The 19,115-nt window shown below is 70.1% G+C and overlaps 3 protein-coding genes across 3 annotated transcripts; 2 read left to right on the top strand and 1 right to left on the bottom strand.

Moving 5' to 3' along the window:
• The first annotated feature begins 31 nt into the window (after positions 1-31).
• Positions 32-4,364, top strand: AP1M2 (adaptor related protein complex 1 subunit mu 2). Its single transcript, XM_068421780.1, has 13 exons — positions 32-68; positions 900-971; positions 1,187-1,343; positions 1,451-1,518; positions 1,615-1,745; positions 1,820-1,967; positions 2,718-2,844; positions 2,928-3,070; positions 3,141-3,212; positions 3,299-3,457; positions 3,550-3,675; positions 4,083-4,158; positions 4,285-4,364. Exons 2-13 carry the CDS (start codon positions 930-932, stop codon positions 4,305-4,307), a joined length of 1,272 nt encoding a protein of 423 aa, XP_068277881.1. The 5' UTR covers positions 32-68; positions 900-929; the 3' UTR covers positions 4,308-4,364.
• A 316-nt stretch (positions 4,365-4,680) lies between these two features.
• Positions 4,681-13,372, top strand: KRI1 (KRI1 homolog). Its single transcript, XM_068421704.1, is given in 22 exon segments — positions 4,681-4,767; positions 4,917-4,984; positions 5,710-5,815; positions 5,915-6,023; positions 6,134-6,191; positions 6,596-6,645; positions 6,743-6,788; positions 6,790-6,840; positions 6,952-7,026; positions 7,834-7,952; positions 8,023-8,137; positions 9,818-9,913; positions 10,003-10,053; positions 10,056-10,175; positions 10,249-10,324; positions 10,428-10,498; positions 10,618-10,671; positions 10,674-10,749; positions 10,837-10,967; positions 12,647-12,711; positions 12,839-12,934; positions 13,009-13,372. Coding segments are annotated over 22 exon segments (2,079 nt in total). The 5' UTR covers positions 4,681-4,685.
• Positions 13,356-17,836, bottom strand: ATG4D (autophagy related 4D cysteine peptidase). The gene is given in 12 exon segments (XM_068421703.1): positions 13,356-13,890; positions 13,998-14,108; positions 14,111-14,119; positions 14,571-14,647; positions 14,744-14,822; positions 14,920-15,044; positions 15,536-15,600; positions 15,686-15,977; positions 16,081-16,254; positions 16,573-16,656; positions 17,494-17,704; positions 17,762-17,836. Coding segments are annotated over 12 exon segments (1,476 nt in total). The 3' UTR covers positions 13,356-13,716.
• Between the last annotated feature and the right edge of the window lie 1,279 nt (positions 17,837-19,115).

Raw genomic sequence — 19,115 nt, 5'->3', positions numbered from 1 at the left:
CCGGTTCCCCCCCACCCCGCCCCGGGCTCTGCGGCTGCGGCTGCCGGAGGGGGCGGCCCCGGGCTCCGGTACCCACCCACCCCCCCCCCCCCCGGGGCCGCCCCCGCCGCTCCGCCCCGGGATCGGGGGTCTGGGGTGCAGGGACCCCCCCCCGGGTGGGGGATTTGGGGTCTGGGGGTGCAGGGACCCCCCCCAGGGTGGGGGGTCTGGGGTGTAGGGACCCCTCGGGGGGGGATCCAGGGGTCTGAGGGTGCAGGGACCCCCCCCCAGGGTGGGGGGTCTGGGGTGCAGGGACCCCCCCCAGGGTGGGGGGTCTGGGGTGCAGGGACCCTTCGGGGGGGATCTGGGGGTCTGGGGTGCAGGGACCCCCCCCAAGGGTGCAGGGACCCCAGGGTGAGGGGTCTGGGGGTGCAGGGACCCCTCAAGGGTGGGGGATCCAGGGGTCTGGGACCCCCCCCCCCAGGATGGCATGAGAGACCCAGGCACCCAAGGGTGCCCAGACCCCAGGGTGGGGTGGGGGACCCAGGGTGCTACAGGGACCCCCCCCCCCACCCAGGATGGGGGTCCCAGGCATCCGGGAGCTGCTCTGAGCCACTCTGGGGGTCCCCGGGGGGGGGGGGTCCCATGGGTGGGGGGGGGTCCCGGGGGGGGTCCCATGGGTCGGGGGGGTCCCATGGGTGGGGAGGGTCCCCTGGATGAGTGGGGGGATCCCAACCCACGTCCCCACCCCAAGACCACCCAGCTGGGCTGGAGGTGGCCGTGCCCCCCACCCCAGGCCCAGGGGTGGGAGGTGGCCCCCCGTGGGTGGGAGGTGGCCCAGGTGGGTGGGAGGTGGCCCCCGTGGGTGGCCGTGGGGCCGGGCCGTCCCCTTTAAGGCCCCACGCGCTCACCTGGCGCAGGTGACGGTGACGGTGACGCCAGGGCCCGCCATGGCCGCCTCCGCCCTCTTCATCCTGGACCTCAAGGGGAAGGTGAGACCCCCCCCCAGACCCTCCCCACCCCACCCCAAAGACCCCCCAGGCGTGGGGGGACACCCCGCTGTCCCCCCTTGTCCCTTGAAGGTCAGCCAAGGTCAACGGCGGAGCCTGGCGGTGACCCCGGTGACCCTGGGGATGGGGTGGGTGATATGGGGTGGGGTGGGGTGGGTCTGGGGGGGGGTCCTTCACCTGTGCCCCCCCCCCTGCAGCCACTGATCAGCCGCAACTACAAGGGGGACGTGGGGCTGGGGGAGATCGAGCACTTCCCGGGGCTGCTGGTGCAGCGGGAGGAGGAGGGGACCCTCGCCCCCCTCCTCGCCCACCGCCACGTCCACTTCCTCTGGATCAAGCACGCCAACCTCTACCGTATCCTTTGGAGACCCCCCCCCAGAGCCAAAGGACCCCCCCCCACAGCCCCCAGGGTCATGGGGGACCCCCCAGTGCCCCCCCATCTTCCTTAACCCCCCCCATAGTGGTGGCCACCACCAAGAAGAACGGCAACGCGTCCTTGGTCTACTCCTTCCTCTACAAGGTGGTGGAGGTGAGGTCTGGGGGGGGTTTGGGACCCCCCCCAATTTGGGGGAGCTCTTCTGGGGGGGGGGATGGAAGCTTTGGGTTTGTCCCCCCCCCCCTCAAGGTGTTCTGCGAGTACTTCAAGGAGCTGGAGGAGGAGAGCATCCGCGACAACTTTGTCATCGTCTACGAGCTCCTGGACGAGCTGATGGACTTTGGCTTCCCCCAGACCACGGACAGCAAGATCCTACAGGAGTGAGGGGGGCTGGGGGGGCCAGGGGGGGTGTCAGGACCCCCCCACACCCCCCTGACCCCCCCCACCGCCGCAGGTACATCACGCAGGAGGGCAACAAGCTGGAGACGGGCAAGTCGCGCGTCCCCACCACGGTGACCAACGCGGTGTCCTGGCGCTCCGAGGGCATCAAGTACAAGAAGAACGAGGTCTTCATCGATGTCATCGAGTCGGTGAACCTGCTGGTGAGGGGGGGGTGGTGAACTGGGGGGGGACACGGGTCACTGGTGGGGCGGGTGAGCGGTGGTGGGGGTGGGATTGGTGATGGTGGGGTCACTGGTGGTGGGATTGGGGATGGGGATGGGGATGGGGTGATGATGGTGATGGAGACAGTGGTGAGGATGGTGATGGGGATGAGGATGAGGATGGTGATGTTGATGGAGCTGGTGATGATGGGGATGAAGATGGGGATGGGGTGATGATGGTGATGGGGATGGTGATGGGGACAGTGACAAGGATGGTGATGAAGATGAGGATGGTGACGCTGGTGGTGGTGATGAAGATGAGGATGGTGACAAGGATGGGGCCGGTGATGGTGGTGGTGACAGTGATGGTGATGGTGGTGAGGACGGGGATGGTGATGGGGCTGGTGGTAGGACCTGTGATGGGGATGGTGCTGGGGATGAGGATGGGTTTGGTGATGAGGATGAAGATGGGGATGGGTTTGGTGATGAGGATGGTGCTGGGGATGGGTTTGGTGATGAGGATGAAGATGGGGATGGGTTTGGTGATGAGGATGAAGATGGGGATGGGTTTGGTGATGAGGACGAGGATGGGGATGGGTTTGGTGATGGGGATGAGGATGGGGTTGGGTTTGGTGATGAGGATGGTGCTGGGGTTGGGTTTGGTGATGAAGATGGTGCTGGGGATGGGTTTGGTGATGAGGATGAAGATGGGGATGGGTTTGGTGGTGACGCCGGCGCCGGTGCCCGCAGGTGAGCGCCAACGGCAGCGTGCTGCTCAGCGAGGTGGTGGGCACCATCAAGCTGAAGGTTTTCCTCTCGGGGATGCCCGAGCTGCGCCTGGGCTTGAACGACCGCGTCCTCTTCGAGCTGACCGGCCGTGAGCGGGGCCCGGGGTGGGGAGGGGGTGACACATCCCTGTCCCCTCGTGTCCCCCCCCCGACACCATCCCTCCCACCCCAGGGGGCAAGAACAAGTCGGTGGAGCTGGAGGACGTGAAGTTCCACCAGTGCGTCCGGCTGTCCCGCTTCGACACCGACCGCACCATCTCCTTCATCCCCCCCGACGGGGACTTCGAGCTCATGTCCTACCGCCTCAGCACCCAGGTGGGGGCCTGGGGGACACGGGGGGTCACGGGGGGGGGACATGGAGGTGACCCCTTTCCCCCCTCCCCAGGTGAAGCCGCTCATCTGGATCGAGTCGGTCATCGAGAAGTTCTCCCACAGCCGGGTGGAGATCATGGTCAAGGTGAGACACCGGTGAGGTCACCGCCACCACGGGGGACCTCCAGCCACCCCAACCCCCCCACCCCACTTGTGTGTCCCCCCGCCAAGGCCAAGGGCCAGTTCAAGAAGCAGTCGGTGGCCAACGGGGTGGAGATCGCGGTGCCGGTGCCCAGCGACGCTGACTCACCCAAGTTCAAGACCACCGTGGGCTCCGCCAGGTACCTCCCGGAGAGGAACCTCGTCATCTGGACCATCAAATCCTTCCCGGTGAGGTCACCCACACCCCCAGGGTGCCCCCCACCCACCCTCCGGGTGCCACGGCGGGTGGCCCCTTCCTCAGCCGCGCTGGTGCCACGCAGGGGGGGAAGGAGCACCTGATGCGCGCCCACTTCGGGCTGCCCAGCGTGGAGAAGGAGGAGGAGGAGGGACGGCCACCCATCGCCGTCCGCTTCGAGATCCCCTACTTCACCGTCTCGGGCATCCAGGTGGCACCCGGGGACGGGGGACGTGGCCCGTGGGGGTCCCCAGGGTGGTGGCACCATGTGGGGACAGGGTGGAGGGGATGGGGTGGTGGGGACGTGGCCTGTGGGGTCCCCAGAGTGGTGGCCACATGTGGGGACAGGGCGGAGGGGTGCCAGGGGGGTGTTGGGGTGCCCAAGGGGGGTGTTTGGGTGCCCAGGGGGTTGTTGGGGTGCCCAAGGGGGGTGTTGGGGTACCCAGGGGGGATGTTGGGGTGCTAGGGAGGGTGTTGGGGTGCCCCAGGGGGTTGTTGGGGTACCCAGGGGGTGTTGGGGTGCCCAAGGGGGGTCTTGGGGTACCCAGGGGGGGTGTTAGGGTGCCCAAGGGGGGTGTCGAGGTGCCCGGGGGGGGGTCCATCCGTGCCCCCCCCCAGGTGCGGTACATGAAGATCATCGAGAAGAGCGGGTACCAGGCGCTGCCCTGGGTGCGCTACATCACCCAGAGCGGGGGTGAGTGCGGGACCCCCCCCCAGAACCCCCCCCAAATACCCCCAGCCTGGGGACCCCCCCCCCAGGACCCCCCAGGGACCCCCACCCTGGGGACCCCCCCCCTCACCCCTGCTCTCCCTCTTGCAGACTACCAGCTCCGCACCACCTAAGGGGGGGGGGTCCCCGCACCCCCCTGGACCCCCCCGGACCCCCCCGGACCCCCCTCACCGCCTCGGGGGGACCCCTCCCGCGCCCCCCCCCCACCTCTTCTGCCCCTATAAAGATGGAGCTGAGACCACCGGCCGCGTGGATGTGTTGGGGGGGGCGGGGATGGGGCTGGGGGGGGCACCGGGGGGGCGCTCCGGGGGTCCCGGGAGGGGCAGCACGACCGGGAGGGGCAGCACGATGAGGTAGGCCCCACCTGCAGCTCAGGGAGCGTTTCCCTTTTAAGAGCGTGGGCGGGGCTGTAGGGGAGGAGGGGGGCGTGGCTGGTCCCTCGTCACGTGATGGTGGAGGCGGCGGCGGAAGTGGCGGTCACGTGGGCGGAAATGGCGGCGCCGGAGCTGCGCGTGAACGCGGCCTTCGCGGAGCGCTACGGCCGGTACCGGCGGCGCGAGGAGCTGCAGCGGCGTGAGCGGGGCGGGGCCGGGAGGGGGCGGGGCCTGTGAGGGGCGGGGCCTGTGAGGGGCGGGGCCTGGCCCGGGGGGATCGCGGGGTACCGGGGGGTACCGGGAGGGGGGGGATCGGTGCCGGTGCCGGTGCCTGAGGGGTCCCCGCAGTGCAGGACCGGTACGGGGACACCGGCGACGGCTCCAGCTCCGAGTCCGAGTCCAGCGAGGATGAGGTGGTGAGTGGCGGGGGGTCGGGTGACCCCCCCGGGACTACCGGGTCCGCTGTGACCCCCTTGTGACCCCTCTGTGACCCCTCTGTGACCCCCGGGTCCCCCTCTGACCCCTGTGACCCCCTTGTGGCACCTGTGTCCGCCCCGGACCCCCGTGTCCCCCCCCTGTGACCCCCCTTCTGACCCCTGTGACCCCCCCTGGACCCCTGTGACCCCCGTGTCCCCCCCCGTGTCCCCCCCTCTGAGCCCCGTGTCCCCCCCAGACCCCTGTGTCCCCCCCTGTGACCCCTGTGACCCTTCTGACCCCCGTGTCCCCCCCTGTGACCCCCCTCTAACCCCTGTGTCCCACCCTGGACCCCCATGTCCCCCTCCTCTGACCCCTGTGACCCCCCCTGTGTCCCCCCTCTGACCCCCGTGTCCCCCCCTTTGACCCCTGTGACCCCTGTGTCCCCCCCGTGACCCCTGTGACCCCCCGTGTCCCCCCCCCAGACCCCTGTGTCCCCCCCCTGACCCCCCTGTCCCCCCCTGTGACCCCCGTGTCCCCCCCGTGACCCCCCTGACCCCCGTGTCCCCCACTCTGACCCCTCTGACCCCCTTGTCCCCCTCTGTGACCCCCCCTGACCCCCATGTCCCCCCCCTCTGACCCCTGTGACCCCCGTGTCCCCCCCCGTGACCCCCCTGACCCCTGTGTCCCCCCCTGTGACCCCCGTGTCCCCCCTGTCCCCCCCCAGGCCCCCGACCCCCGCCACGAGCGGGATTTTTACCGCACCCTCTCGCTGCTCAAGACCCGCGACCCCCGAATCTACCGCCCCGACGCCACCTTCTACAGCCACCAAGGTACCGGGGGGGGGTCCCCAAACCCCTGGGGGGGTCCCCAAACCCCTGGGGGGGGTCCCCAAATCCGGGGGGGGGTCCCCAACCCCGTCCCCTCCCCAGAGTCCTCGTCGGGGAGCGATGAGGAGGAGGAGGAGGAGGCCGAAGGGCGGCGGGCGAAGCCGATGTACCTGAAGGATTACGAGAGGAAGGTGGTGCTGGAGAAGGAGGGGTGAGGAGGGGGGGCTTTTATTGGGGGGGGGGCTTTTATTGGGGGGGGGGGGGCTTGGGGGGGGGGCTTTTTTTGAGAGGGGGGCTCTGACCCTCCCGCCTTCCCCCCAGCAAATACGTGGACGAGGAGAATGAGGAGGACGAGGAGGCGGCGGCTGAGCGGAGGAAGGTGGGGTTGGGGGGGGGGGGGGGGCTGTGTGGGACCCCCCCCCCATATCCCTGTGACCCCCCCACATCACTCTGACCCCCCCAATACCCCCTGTGCCCCCCCAATACCCCCTGTGCCCCCCATATCCCTGTGCCCCCCATTGCTGCCCCCCCATCCCTGTGCCCCCCCATCACTGCCCCCCCATACCCCCTGTGCCCCCCCATATCCCTGTGCCCCCCATTGCTGCCCCCCCATCCCTGTGCCCCCCCAATCCCTGTGCCCCCTGTGCCCCCCCCAAAACCCCCGTGCCCCCCCCCATCACTCTGACCCCCCAATATCCCCCTGCCCCCCTAATACCCCCGTGCCCCCCCATGCCCCCCCCATACCCCCGTGCCCCCCCCTCACTGACCCCCCTCTCCCCCCAGCGAGCCGCCTCCAGGAGCTACGCCGAGGAGCAGCAGGAGCTGAAGGAGAGGTGGGGGGGGGGCACCATTTGGGGGGGGGGGCTGTGATGCTTCGGGGGGGTCCCCAGCACTGGGGGGACACAGTGTGACCCCCCCCCCCCCCCGCAGCTTCCGAGCCTTCGTGGCCGACAGCGAGGAGGAGGAGGAGGAGGAGGGGGGGGGGCTCTGCCCTGCTGCGGCGGCGCAGCCAGACAGCGGAGGAGAAGGTGAGGTGGGGGGGGGGGGGACACGGGGGGGGGACATGGGGGGGTCACAGGGGGTTGGGGGGGACACGGGGGGGGTCAGGGGGCTGACACTGTGTGTCCCCCCCCCCTCAGGAGGAGGAGGAGGAGGATTACATCCGCTGGCTGAAGGGGCAGGGGGGGGCCCCCCCGGAGCCGCTGCAGGACCTGGTGAGGGGGGGGGCTGAGGCCGGGCCCCCCCCGTCTGGGTGTCCCCCCCTGTCCCCACATCCCCCTTGTCCCCACGCCCCTCATCTGTGTGTCTCTGAGCCCCCCATGTCCCCCCCCTCTCCCTGTGTCCCCCCCCGTGTCCCCCCGTCCCCATGTCCCCTCCCCGTCCCCCCCCTCGTTCCCAAGCCCTCCCATCCCCGTGTCCCCACGTCCCCCCCATGTCCCCAAGCCCCCCGTCCCCATGTCCCCCCCCATGTCCCCAAGCCCCCCCATGTCCCCAAGCTCCTCATCCGTGTGTCCCTCAGCCCCTTGTGTCCCCATCCCCATATCCCCAAGCCCCCCCGTGTCCCCACGTCCCCCCGTGTCCCCAAGCCCCCCAATGTCCCCAAGCCCCTCCATGTCCCTGCACACCCCCCCCACGTCCCCACGTCCCCCCCCTGTCCCCACACCCCCCCCCATGTCCCCAAGCTCCTCATCCCTGGGTCCCTCAGCCCCTTGTGTCCCCATCCCTGTGTCCCCAAGCCCCCCCCGTGTCCCTGCACCCCCCCGTGTCCCTGCACCCCCCCGTGTCCCCAAGCCCCCCCGTGTGTCCCCAAGCCCCCCCATGTCCCCAAGCCCCTCCATGTCCCTGCACACCCCCCCCCACGTCCCCCCCCATGTCCCCACACCCCCCCCCCCGTGTCCCCAAGCTCCTCATCCCTGGGTCCCTCAACCCCTTGTGTCCCCATCCCCATGTCCCCAAGCCCCCCATGTCCCCAAGCCCCCCCGATGTCCCCATGTCCCCAAGCCCCCCCGTGCCCCCCCCAGGTGCCCCTCCAGCAGTACTGGACCGACCCAGCGCTGGACCCCGGCGAGCGCTTCCTCCGCGACTACATCCTCAACCGGGGCTACCGCGAGGAGGAGGAGGAGGAGGAAGAGGCCGAAGGGTGCGTGGGGCCCCCCCAGCGCCCCCAGACCCCCCCAACCCCTCCCCAACCCCCCCATGTCCCCCCCCAGGGTGTCCCCCCCCCCGGTGGCCGACTCCTCGGACGAGGGCGAGCTCTTCCTGGCCAAGCAGGAGGATTTCGAGCGACGGTACAACTTCCGCTTCGAGGAGCCCGGCGCCGAGCAGGTGGGGGGCAAAATGATGGGGGGGGGGGCAAAATTGGGGGGGGGGGGGCAAATTGGGGGGTGGGGGGGTAAAATTAGAGGGGGGCAAAAAATTGGGGTTAAGGGGGAAAAACTGGGGGGGGAATTTGGGGCTGGAGGGTCAGAAGTTGGGGCTGGGGGGGGCAAAATTTGGGGGTGGGGGCAAATTGGGGGGTGGGGGGGCAAAATGATGGGGGGGCAAATTGGGGGGTGGGGGGGTAAAATTAGAGGGGGGACAAAAAATTGGGGTTAAGGGGGAAAAATTGGGGGGAATTTGGGGCTGGAGGGTCAGAAGTTGGGGCTGGGGGGGCAAAATTTGGGGGGTGGGGGCAAAGTTTGGGGCTGGGGGCAAAAATTGGGGTCAGGGGGTCATAATTTGGGGATGGGGGTCACAATTTGGGGGGAATTTGGGGCTGGGGGGTCAAAATTTGGGGTTGGGGGTCACAATTTAGGGTCAGGGGGTCACAATTTGGGGGGAATTTGGGGCTGGGGGGTCACAATTTGGGGTCAAGGGGAAAAATTTGGGGTCAAGGGGCAAAATTTGGGGCTGGGGGCAAAATTTGGGGGGGTGAGGGCAAAATTTGGGGCTGGGGGGTCACAATTTAGGGGTGGGGGGGTCAAAATTTGGGGCTGGGGGACAAAATTTGGGGCTGGGGGGTCACAATTTGGGGTCAGGGGCCACAATATGGGGTCAGGGGGGTCACAATTTGAGGTCAGGGGTCAAAATTTGGGGTCAGGGGGTCACAGTCTGGGCTCAGGGGTCACAATTGGGGCTCAGGGGGTCACAATTTGGGGTCGGGGGGTCACAATTTGGGGTCAGGGGTCACAATTTGGGGTCGGGGGGTTACAATTTGGGGTCAGGGGGTACAAATTTGGGGTCGGGGGTCACAATTTGTGGTCAAGAGGGCAAAATTTGGGGGGAATTTGGGGCTGAGGGATTAAAATTTGGGTCAGGGGGTATAAATTTGGGGTCAGGGGTCACAATATGGGGTCAGGGGTCACAATTTGGGGTCAGGGGGTACAAATTTGGGGTCAGGGGTCACAATTGGGGCTCAGGGGTCACAATTTGGGGTCAGGGGCCACAATATGGGGTCGGGGGGGTCACAATTTGGGGTCGGGGGTCACAATTTGGGGTCAGGGGTCACAATTTGGGCTCAGGGGTCACAATTGGGGCTCAGGGGGTCACAATTTGGGGTTGGGGGTCACAGTTTGGGGGTCAGGGGGTCACAATTTGGGGTCAGTGGGTCACAATTTGGGGTCAGGGGTCACAATTTGGGGTCAAGAGGGCAAATTGGGGGGGAATTTGGGGCTGAGGGGTCAAAATTTGGGTCTGGGGGTACAAATTTGGGGTCGGGGGCACAATTTGGGGTCAGGGGGGTCACAGTCTGGGGTCAGGGGGTCACAATTTGGGGTCAGGGGGTACAAATTTGGGGTCAGGGGTCACAATTTGGGGTCAAGAGGGCAAAATTGGGGGGGAATTTGGGGGCTGAGGGGTCAAAATTTGGGGCTGGGGGTACAAATTTGGGGTCGGGGGCACAATTTGGGGTCGAGGGGTCACACTTTGAGGTCAGGGGTCACAGTTTGGGGTCAGGGGGTACAAATTTGGGGTCAGGGGTCACAGTTTGGGCTCGGGGGGGGGGCCCTGACCCTACCCCCCCCCCAGGTGCAGACCTACCCCCGGCACATCCCCACGTCGGTGCGGCGCCGGGACGAGCGGCGCAAGGAGAAGCGGGAGCAGGTTCGGGAGAGGAAGAGGAAGGTGAGGAGGGGATGAAGAGCTTGGGGGGGGGGGGCTGTAGGTCTGTGTCCCCCCCCAAGACCCCCCCCCCCTGTGTCCCCCCCCCCCAGGAGAAAACACGGCGGCGGGAGGAGCTGAAGCAGCTGAAGAACCTGAAGCGGCGCGGAGGTGGCGGCGCGGACTGCGGCGGCTGCGCGAGGCCACCGGCAACGTCACCGTGGGCTTCACCCCCCAACTGCTCGAGGGTGACTTCGACCCGGCCCAGCACGACCGGCTGATGGCGGTGGGTGTCCCCTGCCACCCCCCCGGTGTCCCCAAATTGTCCCCACTGACACCCCCCCCCCCCCACCATATAGGAATATTTCGGTGACGATTATTACGGCTGCGCCGAGGAGGAGAAGCCGCAGTTCGAGGAGGAGGAAGGGCTGGAGGGTGAGTGGGGGGTGGCTGGGGGGGGTCCTGCCACCCCCTTTGTGTCCCCTGATGTCATTGCCCCCCCCCCATGATGTCACTTTGTCCCCCCCCCTCCCCACAGACGACTGGAACTGGGACGCCTGGACGGGGCGGGACGAGCGCGAGCCCCACTGCGAGGACCCCGATTTTGTGGTACTTACCCCCCCCCCCCCCAGGCTGAGACTGGGTGAAACTCATCACAGGGGTGGGGTGGGGGCACACAGGGGTGGGGGGGGGCACAGGCAGCCCCCCCTAACTGCCCCCCCCCCCAGATGGACGCTGACTACGACCCAGCAGCCCCCGTCCCCCCCCCCAACCCGGCAGCCCCCCGGCGCTGGGGAAGAAGCGGCGCAAGACGCGGTTCAAGGAGGCGGCGGAGCGGGACAAGCCGCCCTTTGACCCCGGTGAGTGACCAGGGACCCCCCCCAAAATCGCTGAGACCCCCCCCCACAAATCCCTGACCCCACCCCCGGGCCCCCCCCCCCCCGCAGCCGCCGGCACCTTCGAGCAATACCTGGAGGAGTTTTACCGCCTGGACTACGAGGACCTGGTGGGCGACCTGCCCTGTCGCTTCAAGTACCGCAGCGTCGTCCCCTGCGACTTCGGCCTCACCACGGACGAGGTAGAGGCTGCCCGGACCCCCCCCAGCACCCAGACCCCCCCCACAAGCACCCAAACCCGCCCTGGAGCACCCAGACCCGCCCTGGAGCACCCAGACCCCCCGCCAGGGCGCCCAGACCTCTCCCCAGGGCACCCAGACTCCCCCGGGGTGCCCAGACTCCACCCCAGAGCACACAGACACCCCCCCCCCCCCCCCCCGGAGTGCCCAGACCCCTCCCAGTGCACCCAGACCCCCCCCAGTGCACCCAGACCCCCCCCTAGAGCACCCAGACCCCCCCCACGAACACCCAAACCAGCCCTGGAGCACCAGACCCCCCGCCAGGGCGCCCAGACCCCCCCCAGCACCCAGACCCCCACCACGGAGTACCCAGACATCCCCATGAGCACCCACACCCCCCCCAGTGCACCCAGACCCCCCCCGGGCACCCAGACCCACCCACGAGCACCCAGACCCCTCCCTGGAGCACCCAGACCCCCCTCGGAGCACCCAGACCCCGCTGGAGCACCCAGACACCCCCCGGAGCACCCAGACCCCTCCCTGGGCACCAGACCCCTCCCTGGAGCACCCAGACCCCTCCCCGGAGCACCCAGACCCCCCCAGAGCACCCAGCACCCCCCCCAGAGCACCCAGACCCCTCCCCAGAGCACCCACACTCCCCCATGAGCACCCAGACCCCCACCCGGAGCACCCAAACCTCACCACGAGCACCCAGACTCCCAGGAGCACCCAGGACCCCTCCCTGGAACACCCAGACCCTTCCACCGGGGCACCCAGACCTCACCACGAGCACCCAGACCTCCCCCCCGGGCACCCAGACTCCCCCACGAGCACCCAGACCCCTCCCTGGAGCACCCAGACCCCTCCTGGAGAACCCAGACCCCCCCCAGGGCGCCCAGGAGACCCCCCGGAGTACCCAGACCCCCCTAGGGGCACTCAGACCCCCCCTGGAGCACCCAGACCCCCCCACGAGCACCCAGAGTCCCCCCCAAGGCACCCAGACGCCCCCCAGCACCCACACCCCCACCATGGGGCACCCAGACATCCCCACGAGCACCCACACCCCCCCCAAGGCACCCAGACCCCTCCCTGGAGCACCCAGACCCCACCCCAGAGGCAACCCAGACCCCTCCCTGGGCACCCAGAACCCCTCCCTGGAGCACCCAGACCCCCCCATGAGGTGCCCAGACCCCCACCGAGGCACCCAGACCCCCCTGGGGCACCCAGACCCCCCCCAGAGCACCCAGACCCCTCCCCAGAGCACCCACACTCCCCATGAGCACCCAGACCCCCCCCTAGAGCACCAGACCCCCCCCTAGAGCACCCAGACCCACCCTGGAGCACCCAAATTCCCCGCCAGGGCGCCCAGACCCCCCCCCCTGGAGCACACAGACCCCCCCTGGAGAACCCAGAGCCCCCCCAGGAGCACCCAGAGCCCCCCCAGGGCACCCAGACCCCGCCCTGGGCGCCCAGACCCCCCCCCCCAAGGCACCCAGAACTCTCCTAGAGCACCCAGACCCCCCTCACGAGCACCCAGACCCCTCCCTGGAGCAACCCAGATACCCACCACGAGCACCCAGACCCCTCCCTGAAGCACCCAGACCCCCCCCAGGGCGCCCAGACCCCCACCGAGGCACCCAGACCCCCCCAACTCCCCCCCCCATGTCCCCCCTCCCCCCCAGATCCTGGCAGCCGACGACAAGGAGCTGAACCGCTGGTGCTCCCTGCGCAAGACCTCCATGTACCGGTAAAGGGGGGGGTAAAAAGGGGTGTGGGGGGGTAAAAAGGGTGGGGGTGGGGTAAAAGGGGGGGGGGGTCCTGGTGTGTCCCCCCCTCCCCGTTTTGGGGGGCTCACACCCCCCTGCCCCCCCCAGGTCGGAGCAGGAGGAGCGGCAGGATGAGGCCAACTACCGGCGGCGGGCGCAGACCCCCGGGAAGAAGCAGCAGATCCTCAAATCCCTTGTGGCTGCGTACGTGGGGGGGGGGGCCCGGGGGGGTCCCAGGGGGGCACAGACCCCCCCTCACCCCCATCCCACCCCCCCAGGCCCGAGGACCCCCCACCAGTGCCCCCAGTGAAGCCCAAACTGGGGAAGAAACGCCGGGACAAGCGGAAGCGGCCGGAGGAGCCGGGGTCCCCCCCCCGCGCCGCAGCCCCCCCCCCCCCCGCAGCCCCCCCCCAGCCTGGGGGGTCCCGGCGGCGCTCGACCCCCCCCCTGGGCCCCGCCGTGCGCGTGGGGGGCCGGGAGTTCACGAGGAAGAGGCTGGAAGCCTTCGGCCTCAACCCCCGGCGCCTCCGGTACCGGCAGCTGCTGCGGCAGCGGCGTAAGAAGCCAAATGGGGGGGGGGGGGACAGAACGGGGGGGGGGGCACGGAGAGACGCTGTAACCCAGGGTCAAGGTCAGCTTTAATTTGAGGGGGGGGGGACATGGACATGGGGGGGGGTCCTGAGTGGGGCAATAAATAATATCCCCCCCCATGAGCAGTGTGACAACACCGGGATGGGGGGGGGGGGGCATGGCTGCTGTCACCCCCGGGGGGGGAACATGGCCCTTGTCACCCCGGGGGGGGTCCTAGGGTGGGGGGGGGGGGGGGCTCAGCTTGGGCCCCCCCCAACAGCAAACCAAGACCCCAAACCCTGGGGGGGGGGGGATGGCTGCGGCCCCCCCAAACCGCAGCAGCACCCCGGGGTGGGGGGGGGGACTCATCCAGTGTATAAGGGTGGGGGGTCCCTGGTGGGGGGGTCCCGGGGGGGTCAGAGGAAGACGAACTCGTCGGCATTGGGTTTCTTGGGGCGTTTGCCGGCGCGGGGGGGGGGCGGCAGGCGGCGGGGGGGGGCCGTGGGGGGGGGGCTCCGGGTCCGGCGCTTGCCCCTCGGCCAGCGTGAAGACGGGGTATCGCTGCGGCGCCGAGGGGGGGGGCCAGCCACCTGGGGGGAGGAGGGGGGGGTTAGAGAAGGGTGGGGGGTAAAAAAGGGTGGGGGGGGGTAGAAAAAGGGGGGGGGGCACCCTAAAAAGCCCCCCCCCAGGGACTCACGCGGGCGAGGTCGGCGCAGAGCTCGTCCAGGGTCCCGCCGCCGGCGGCGTAGAACCCGATGGTGCAGCTGGGATCCATCCTCCCGAAGGGCATTTTGCGGGGGGAGCCCGCCAGTGGAAGGACTTGGGGGGGGGGGGGAAAAATATGGGGGGGGGGTGGAGAAAATATTTGGGGGGGGGGTTAAACCCCACTGGGACCCCCCAAGGCCATCTATGGGGGGTCCCCAGCACCCACCTGCAAGGGGAAACCCTCCCGGGGGGGTGGAAAAAATATCTTGGGGGGGGTGGGAAAATATTGGGGGGTAGGAAATTATTTGGGGGGGGGAATATTGGAGGGGGGGGTTACACCCCACTGGGACCCCCCCCCACCCATTTATGGGGGTCCCCAGCACCCACCTGCAAGGGGAAACCTTCCCAGGGGGGTGGGAAGTTATTTGGGGGGGGGATTATTTAAGGGGGTGGGAAAATATCGTGGGGGGGGGGAATTATTTGGGGGGGGGGAAAATACTTTGGGAGGGGGTTTACACCCCACTGGGACCCCCCCCCACCCATTTTTGGGGTCTCCAGCACCCACCTGCAAGGGGAAATCCTCGCGGGAGGTGTCCACGGCGGGCTGGCAGTAGTGGGGGTCCAGGTAGAGCAAGAAATCATCTGGGGGGGGGGTAAAAATAAGTCGGTGCCCCCCCCCCCCCGGTGTGGTGTGTCCCCAACTGGTGGCACTGGTGGCACTGGTGGCACTGGTGGTACCTTGGAAGCCGAGGAAGTAGAGCGAGTGCCGGGGTCTGCCGCCGATGATGCCCACGCAGGAGCGGAGCTTCAGCAGCTCCTGGAGGGGGGGGGGGCACAAATGGGGGGGGGTTGGTGGCACCGGGGGGGGGTCCCCGGTGGGTGGCACCGCGGGGGGGTGGCGGGGGGGTCCCCACCTTGAGGCACTCCACGTAGGCGGGGTTCAGGGTGTCCCCCCCCAGCCGCAGCGGCACCAGGACGAGGACGGCGCGGCGCTGGCCCGGGTCACCCCGCAGCAGGCTGGCGACGTCCCCCTTGTAAACTGGCACCAAAATGGGGGGGGGGGGGGGCGGCTCAGCCTGGCACCCAGACCCCCCCCATGCCAAATCCGGGGGGTAGAAGCCCCCCCCCCCCCTCCCAGTGCCACACTGGTGCGTACTGGTGTGTTTGGCATCACCCCAGTGCCTTCCCCTTTATAAACTGGCACCAAAATGGGGGGGGGGGGGCTGCTCAGCCTGGCACCCAGACCCCCCCATGCCAAATCCGGGGGGGGGAGAAGCCCCCCCACCCCTAAATCCAGGGGGGAAGAAGCCCCCCCCACCAGTGCCACACCAGTACGGCACCAGTACGGCATCACCCCATGTCACCCTGGTGCCATTCCCTTTATAAACTGCCACCAAAATGGCAGGGGGGGCTGCTCAGCCTGGCACCCAGACCCCCCCATGCCAAATTTGGGGGGGAGAAGCCCCCCCCCCTCGCCAAATCCAGCAGGGAGAAGCCCCCCCCACCTCCCAGTACCACACCAGTACGTACCAGTACAGTCCTGAGACACATAAACCGCGAGGCTGCCGGTGTCAGGGCAGGTCTCCACCGCTCTCCTGCCACGGGGGGGGGACAGGGTGAGTCCTGGGTGGGGGGGGGTCCCAAATGAACGCCCCCCCCCCTCTCCAGACCCCCACTCACCGCAGCATGTGGGCCACCATGGAGGGCCCGTACCAGTCCCCGGCCCGTTTGCCCGCGCTCCGGCCCAGTTCCACCAGCCGGTGGATGCCGAAAGGCGCCCGGGGGTGGTCGGCGAACCAGGCCACGATGGCGCGGTGCCGCTGCTCCGCGGGGGGGGCCCAGGGCGAGGGGGGTCCTGGGGGGACCCGTGGCCTCCCTGGGGGGGCCCGTGGCCATCCCGGGGGGTCCCGTGGTCGCCGGGATGTGGCTACCGCCGGCTCCGCTTCCACCAACGCCTCCGGCCACGTCCAGTCTAGAGCCGATGGGGTGGTGATGGGGTGGTGATGGGGGGCACAGGGGGGGGTGGGGGGACACAGGGGGGGTGGGGGGCACAGGGACCCCCCCCCCGGGCTTACCCCGGCCCAGGAGGTGCAGGAGGAGGCCCTGGGCCAGCAGCATCTGGGCGGTGCGCAGGGTGCAGCCCCAGCCGCAGTCGGTGGTCCAGGGGGTCCCGGCGAGCGCCGGGAAACCGCGGCGGTACGTGAGCCAGAGGCGGGAGGAGAAATCCCGGTGGAAACGCTCCAGCTCCTCTGGGGGGGGGGGGAAAGGAGGGGGGTAGGACCCCCCCAGCACCCCCCCCAGCACCCTCAAACCCCCCACAGCACCCACTAAACCCACCCCAGCACCCCCCTGAGCCCCCCACCCCGGGGGGTCCCGGTGAGCACCGGGAAACCGCGCCGGTACGTGAGCCAGAGGCGGGAGGAGAAATCCCGGTGGAAACGCTCCAGCTCCTCTGGGGGGGGGGAAAGACGGGGTAGGACCCCCCCAGCACCCCCAAACCCCCCCCCCAGGGGTCCCAACCCCCCACCCCGGGGTCCCGGTCTCCCCCCGGGGGTCCCGGCACCCACCGTCGCCGCCCAGGCGGTACACGCGGCCCAGCAGGTGCAGGGGGGAGAGTTTGCTGAAGTGGGGCCTGGGCCGCACCGACCAGCCTGGGGGGGGGGATGGGGGGGGTCAGGGGGGACCCCAGACCCTCGGCACCCCCAGCACCCCACCCCCAGCACCCCTGGGACCCCCAGCACCCCCAGCACCCCGCTCCCAGGACCCCTAGGACCCCCAGGACCCCATCCCTGGCACCCCCGGGACCCCCAGCATCCCCAGGACCCCCAGCACCCTATCTCTGGCACCCCTGGGACCCCCAGCACCCCACTCCCGTGACCACCAGCACCCCGTCCCCCTGCCCCCAGCACCCTGGACCCCAAGACCCCCAGGACCCCACTCCTGGGACCCCCAGGACCCCTGGGACCCCCAGCACCCCACTCCTGGGACCCCCAGGACCCCTGGGACCCCATTCCCCCAGCACCCCTGGGACCCCCGGGACCCCCAGCACCCCATCCCTGGCACCCCCAGGACCCCCAGGACCCCTGGGACCCCCAGGATCCCTGAGACCACCAGGACCCCTGGGACCCCCAAGACCCCAGCACCCCATCCCTGGCACCCCCAGCACCCTGGGACCCCCAGCACCCCACTCCCGTGACCCCTAGGACGCCGTCCCCCTGCCCCCGGCACCCCTGGGACCCCTGGGACCCCCAGCACCCCATCCCCGGCACCCCCAGGACCCCTGACACCCCCAGCCCCCTGTCTGGGACCCCCGGCACCCCTGGGACCCCCAGCACCCAGTGTCCCCCCCCCCCCCCACCAGCACCCCCAGGCCCCCCCGGTACCCCATTCCCCCCCCCCCCGCTGACCCCCCCACGCCACCCCGGTGCCCCGGGACCCCCCCGCCCCGCTCCCGGTGTCCCGGTGTCCCCGTGTCCCCCCCCCCGCACCGTAGCGGACGCTGTTCCAGGCCGAGAGGAACCGGCCCCGCACCCGCGGCCCCTCCTCAGCGCCGGGGGCAGCCCCGGGGGGACCCCCCGGGCCGGGGGCCGCCGCCGCCGCCGCCTCCCCCCCGCCCCCCTCCGCCGCGGCCCCGCGCTCATGGCGGCGGCGCGCGGGCGGGGCGGGGGCCCCGGCGGGGGCGGGGCCGGGCCCCGCGCCCTACCGGTACCACCGGCCGGTGCCGCCGCCGCCATCTTTGTTACGGGCGAAGGCGACCGGAAATGGCGTCGGGGGCCGGGCGGAAGTGACGTCAGAATGGGGCGGGGGCGGGAGGGAGGGAGGGGTCGCCATGGCGACGGGCACGTGTGGCACCGCGGGGGGGGGGGGCGACAGGGACCCCCTGGGGTCGGGGGGGGGGACACGGGGGGGGACAAGGGGGACAGGGACCCCCTGGGGTCACACTGGGGGGTCACAGGGACCTACTGGGGTCGGGGGGGGGACACGGGGGATCCCGTGGGGTGACACGGGGGGGGACAGGGACCCCCTGGGGTGGCATTGGGGGGGGACAGGGACCCCTCAGGGGTCGTGGGGGGACACGGGGGGGGGACAGGGACCCCCCAGGGGTGACACTGGGGGGGTCAGGGACACCCTGGGGTCAGGGGGGCACATGGGGACCCCGTGCTGTGACACAGGGGGGGACAGGGACCCCCTGGGGTGACATTGGGGGGGTCAGGGACACTCTGGGGTCAGAGGGGGACACGGGGGGGGGGGAAGAGACCCCCTGGGGTCACATTGGGGGGTCACAGGGACCCTCTGGGGTCGGGGGGTGACACAGGAGACCCCGACAGGGGGGACAGGGACCCCCTGGGGTCACACTGAGGTGGACAGGGACCCCCCCAGGGGTCATGGGGGGACAAGGGGGGCCGTGGGGTGACACGGGGGGGGACAGGGACCCTTTGGGGTGACATTGGGGGGTCACAGGGACCCCCCCAGGGGTCGTGGGGGGACACGGGGGGGGGGACAGGGAGCCCCTGGGGTCACATTGGGGGGTCACAAGGACCCTCTGGGGTCTGGGGGGGACACGGGGGATCCCGTGGGGTGACACGGGGGGGGACAGGGACCCCCTGGGGTGACATTGGGGGGGTCAGGGACACTCTGGGGTCAGAGGGGGACACGGGGGGGGGGGAAGAGACCCCCTGGGGTCACATTGGGGGGTCACAGGGACCCTCTGGGGTCGGGGGGGGACACAGGAGACCCCGACAGGGGGGACAGGGACCCCCTGGGGTCACACTGAGGTGGACAGGGACCCCCCAGGGGTCATGAGGTGACACGGGGGGGGGGACAGGGACCCCCTGGGGTGACATTGGGGGGGACAGGGACCCTCTGGGGTCACATTGGGGGGTCACAGGGACCCCCTGGGGTCAGGCGGGGACACGGGGGGCCATGGGGGGACACGGAGGGGGGACAGGAACCCCCTGGGGTGACATTGGGGGGGACAGAGACCCCCTGGGGTGACATTGGGGGGTCACAGGGGCCCCCCCAGGGGTCATGGGGGGACAAGGGGGGCCGTGGGGTGACACAGGGGGCGACAGGGACCCCTTGGGGTGACATTGGGGGGGTCAGGGACACC

This window comes from Nyctibius grandis, chromosome 35 (assembly GCF_013368605.1).
Source record: "Nyctibius grandis isolate bNycGra1 chromosome 35, bNycGra1.pri, whole genome shotgun sequence".
In the NCBI taxonomy this organism is placed as follows: domain Eukaryota; kingdom Metazoa; phylum Chordata; class Aves; order Nyctibiiformes; family Nyctibiidae; genus Nyctibius; species Nyctibius grandis.
The sequence above is the reverse complement of the archived record's forward strand: the minus strand, read 5'-3'. Positions and strand labels throughout refer to the sequence as shown.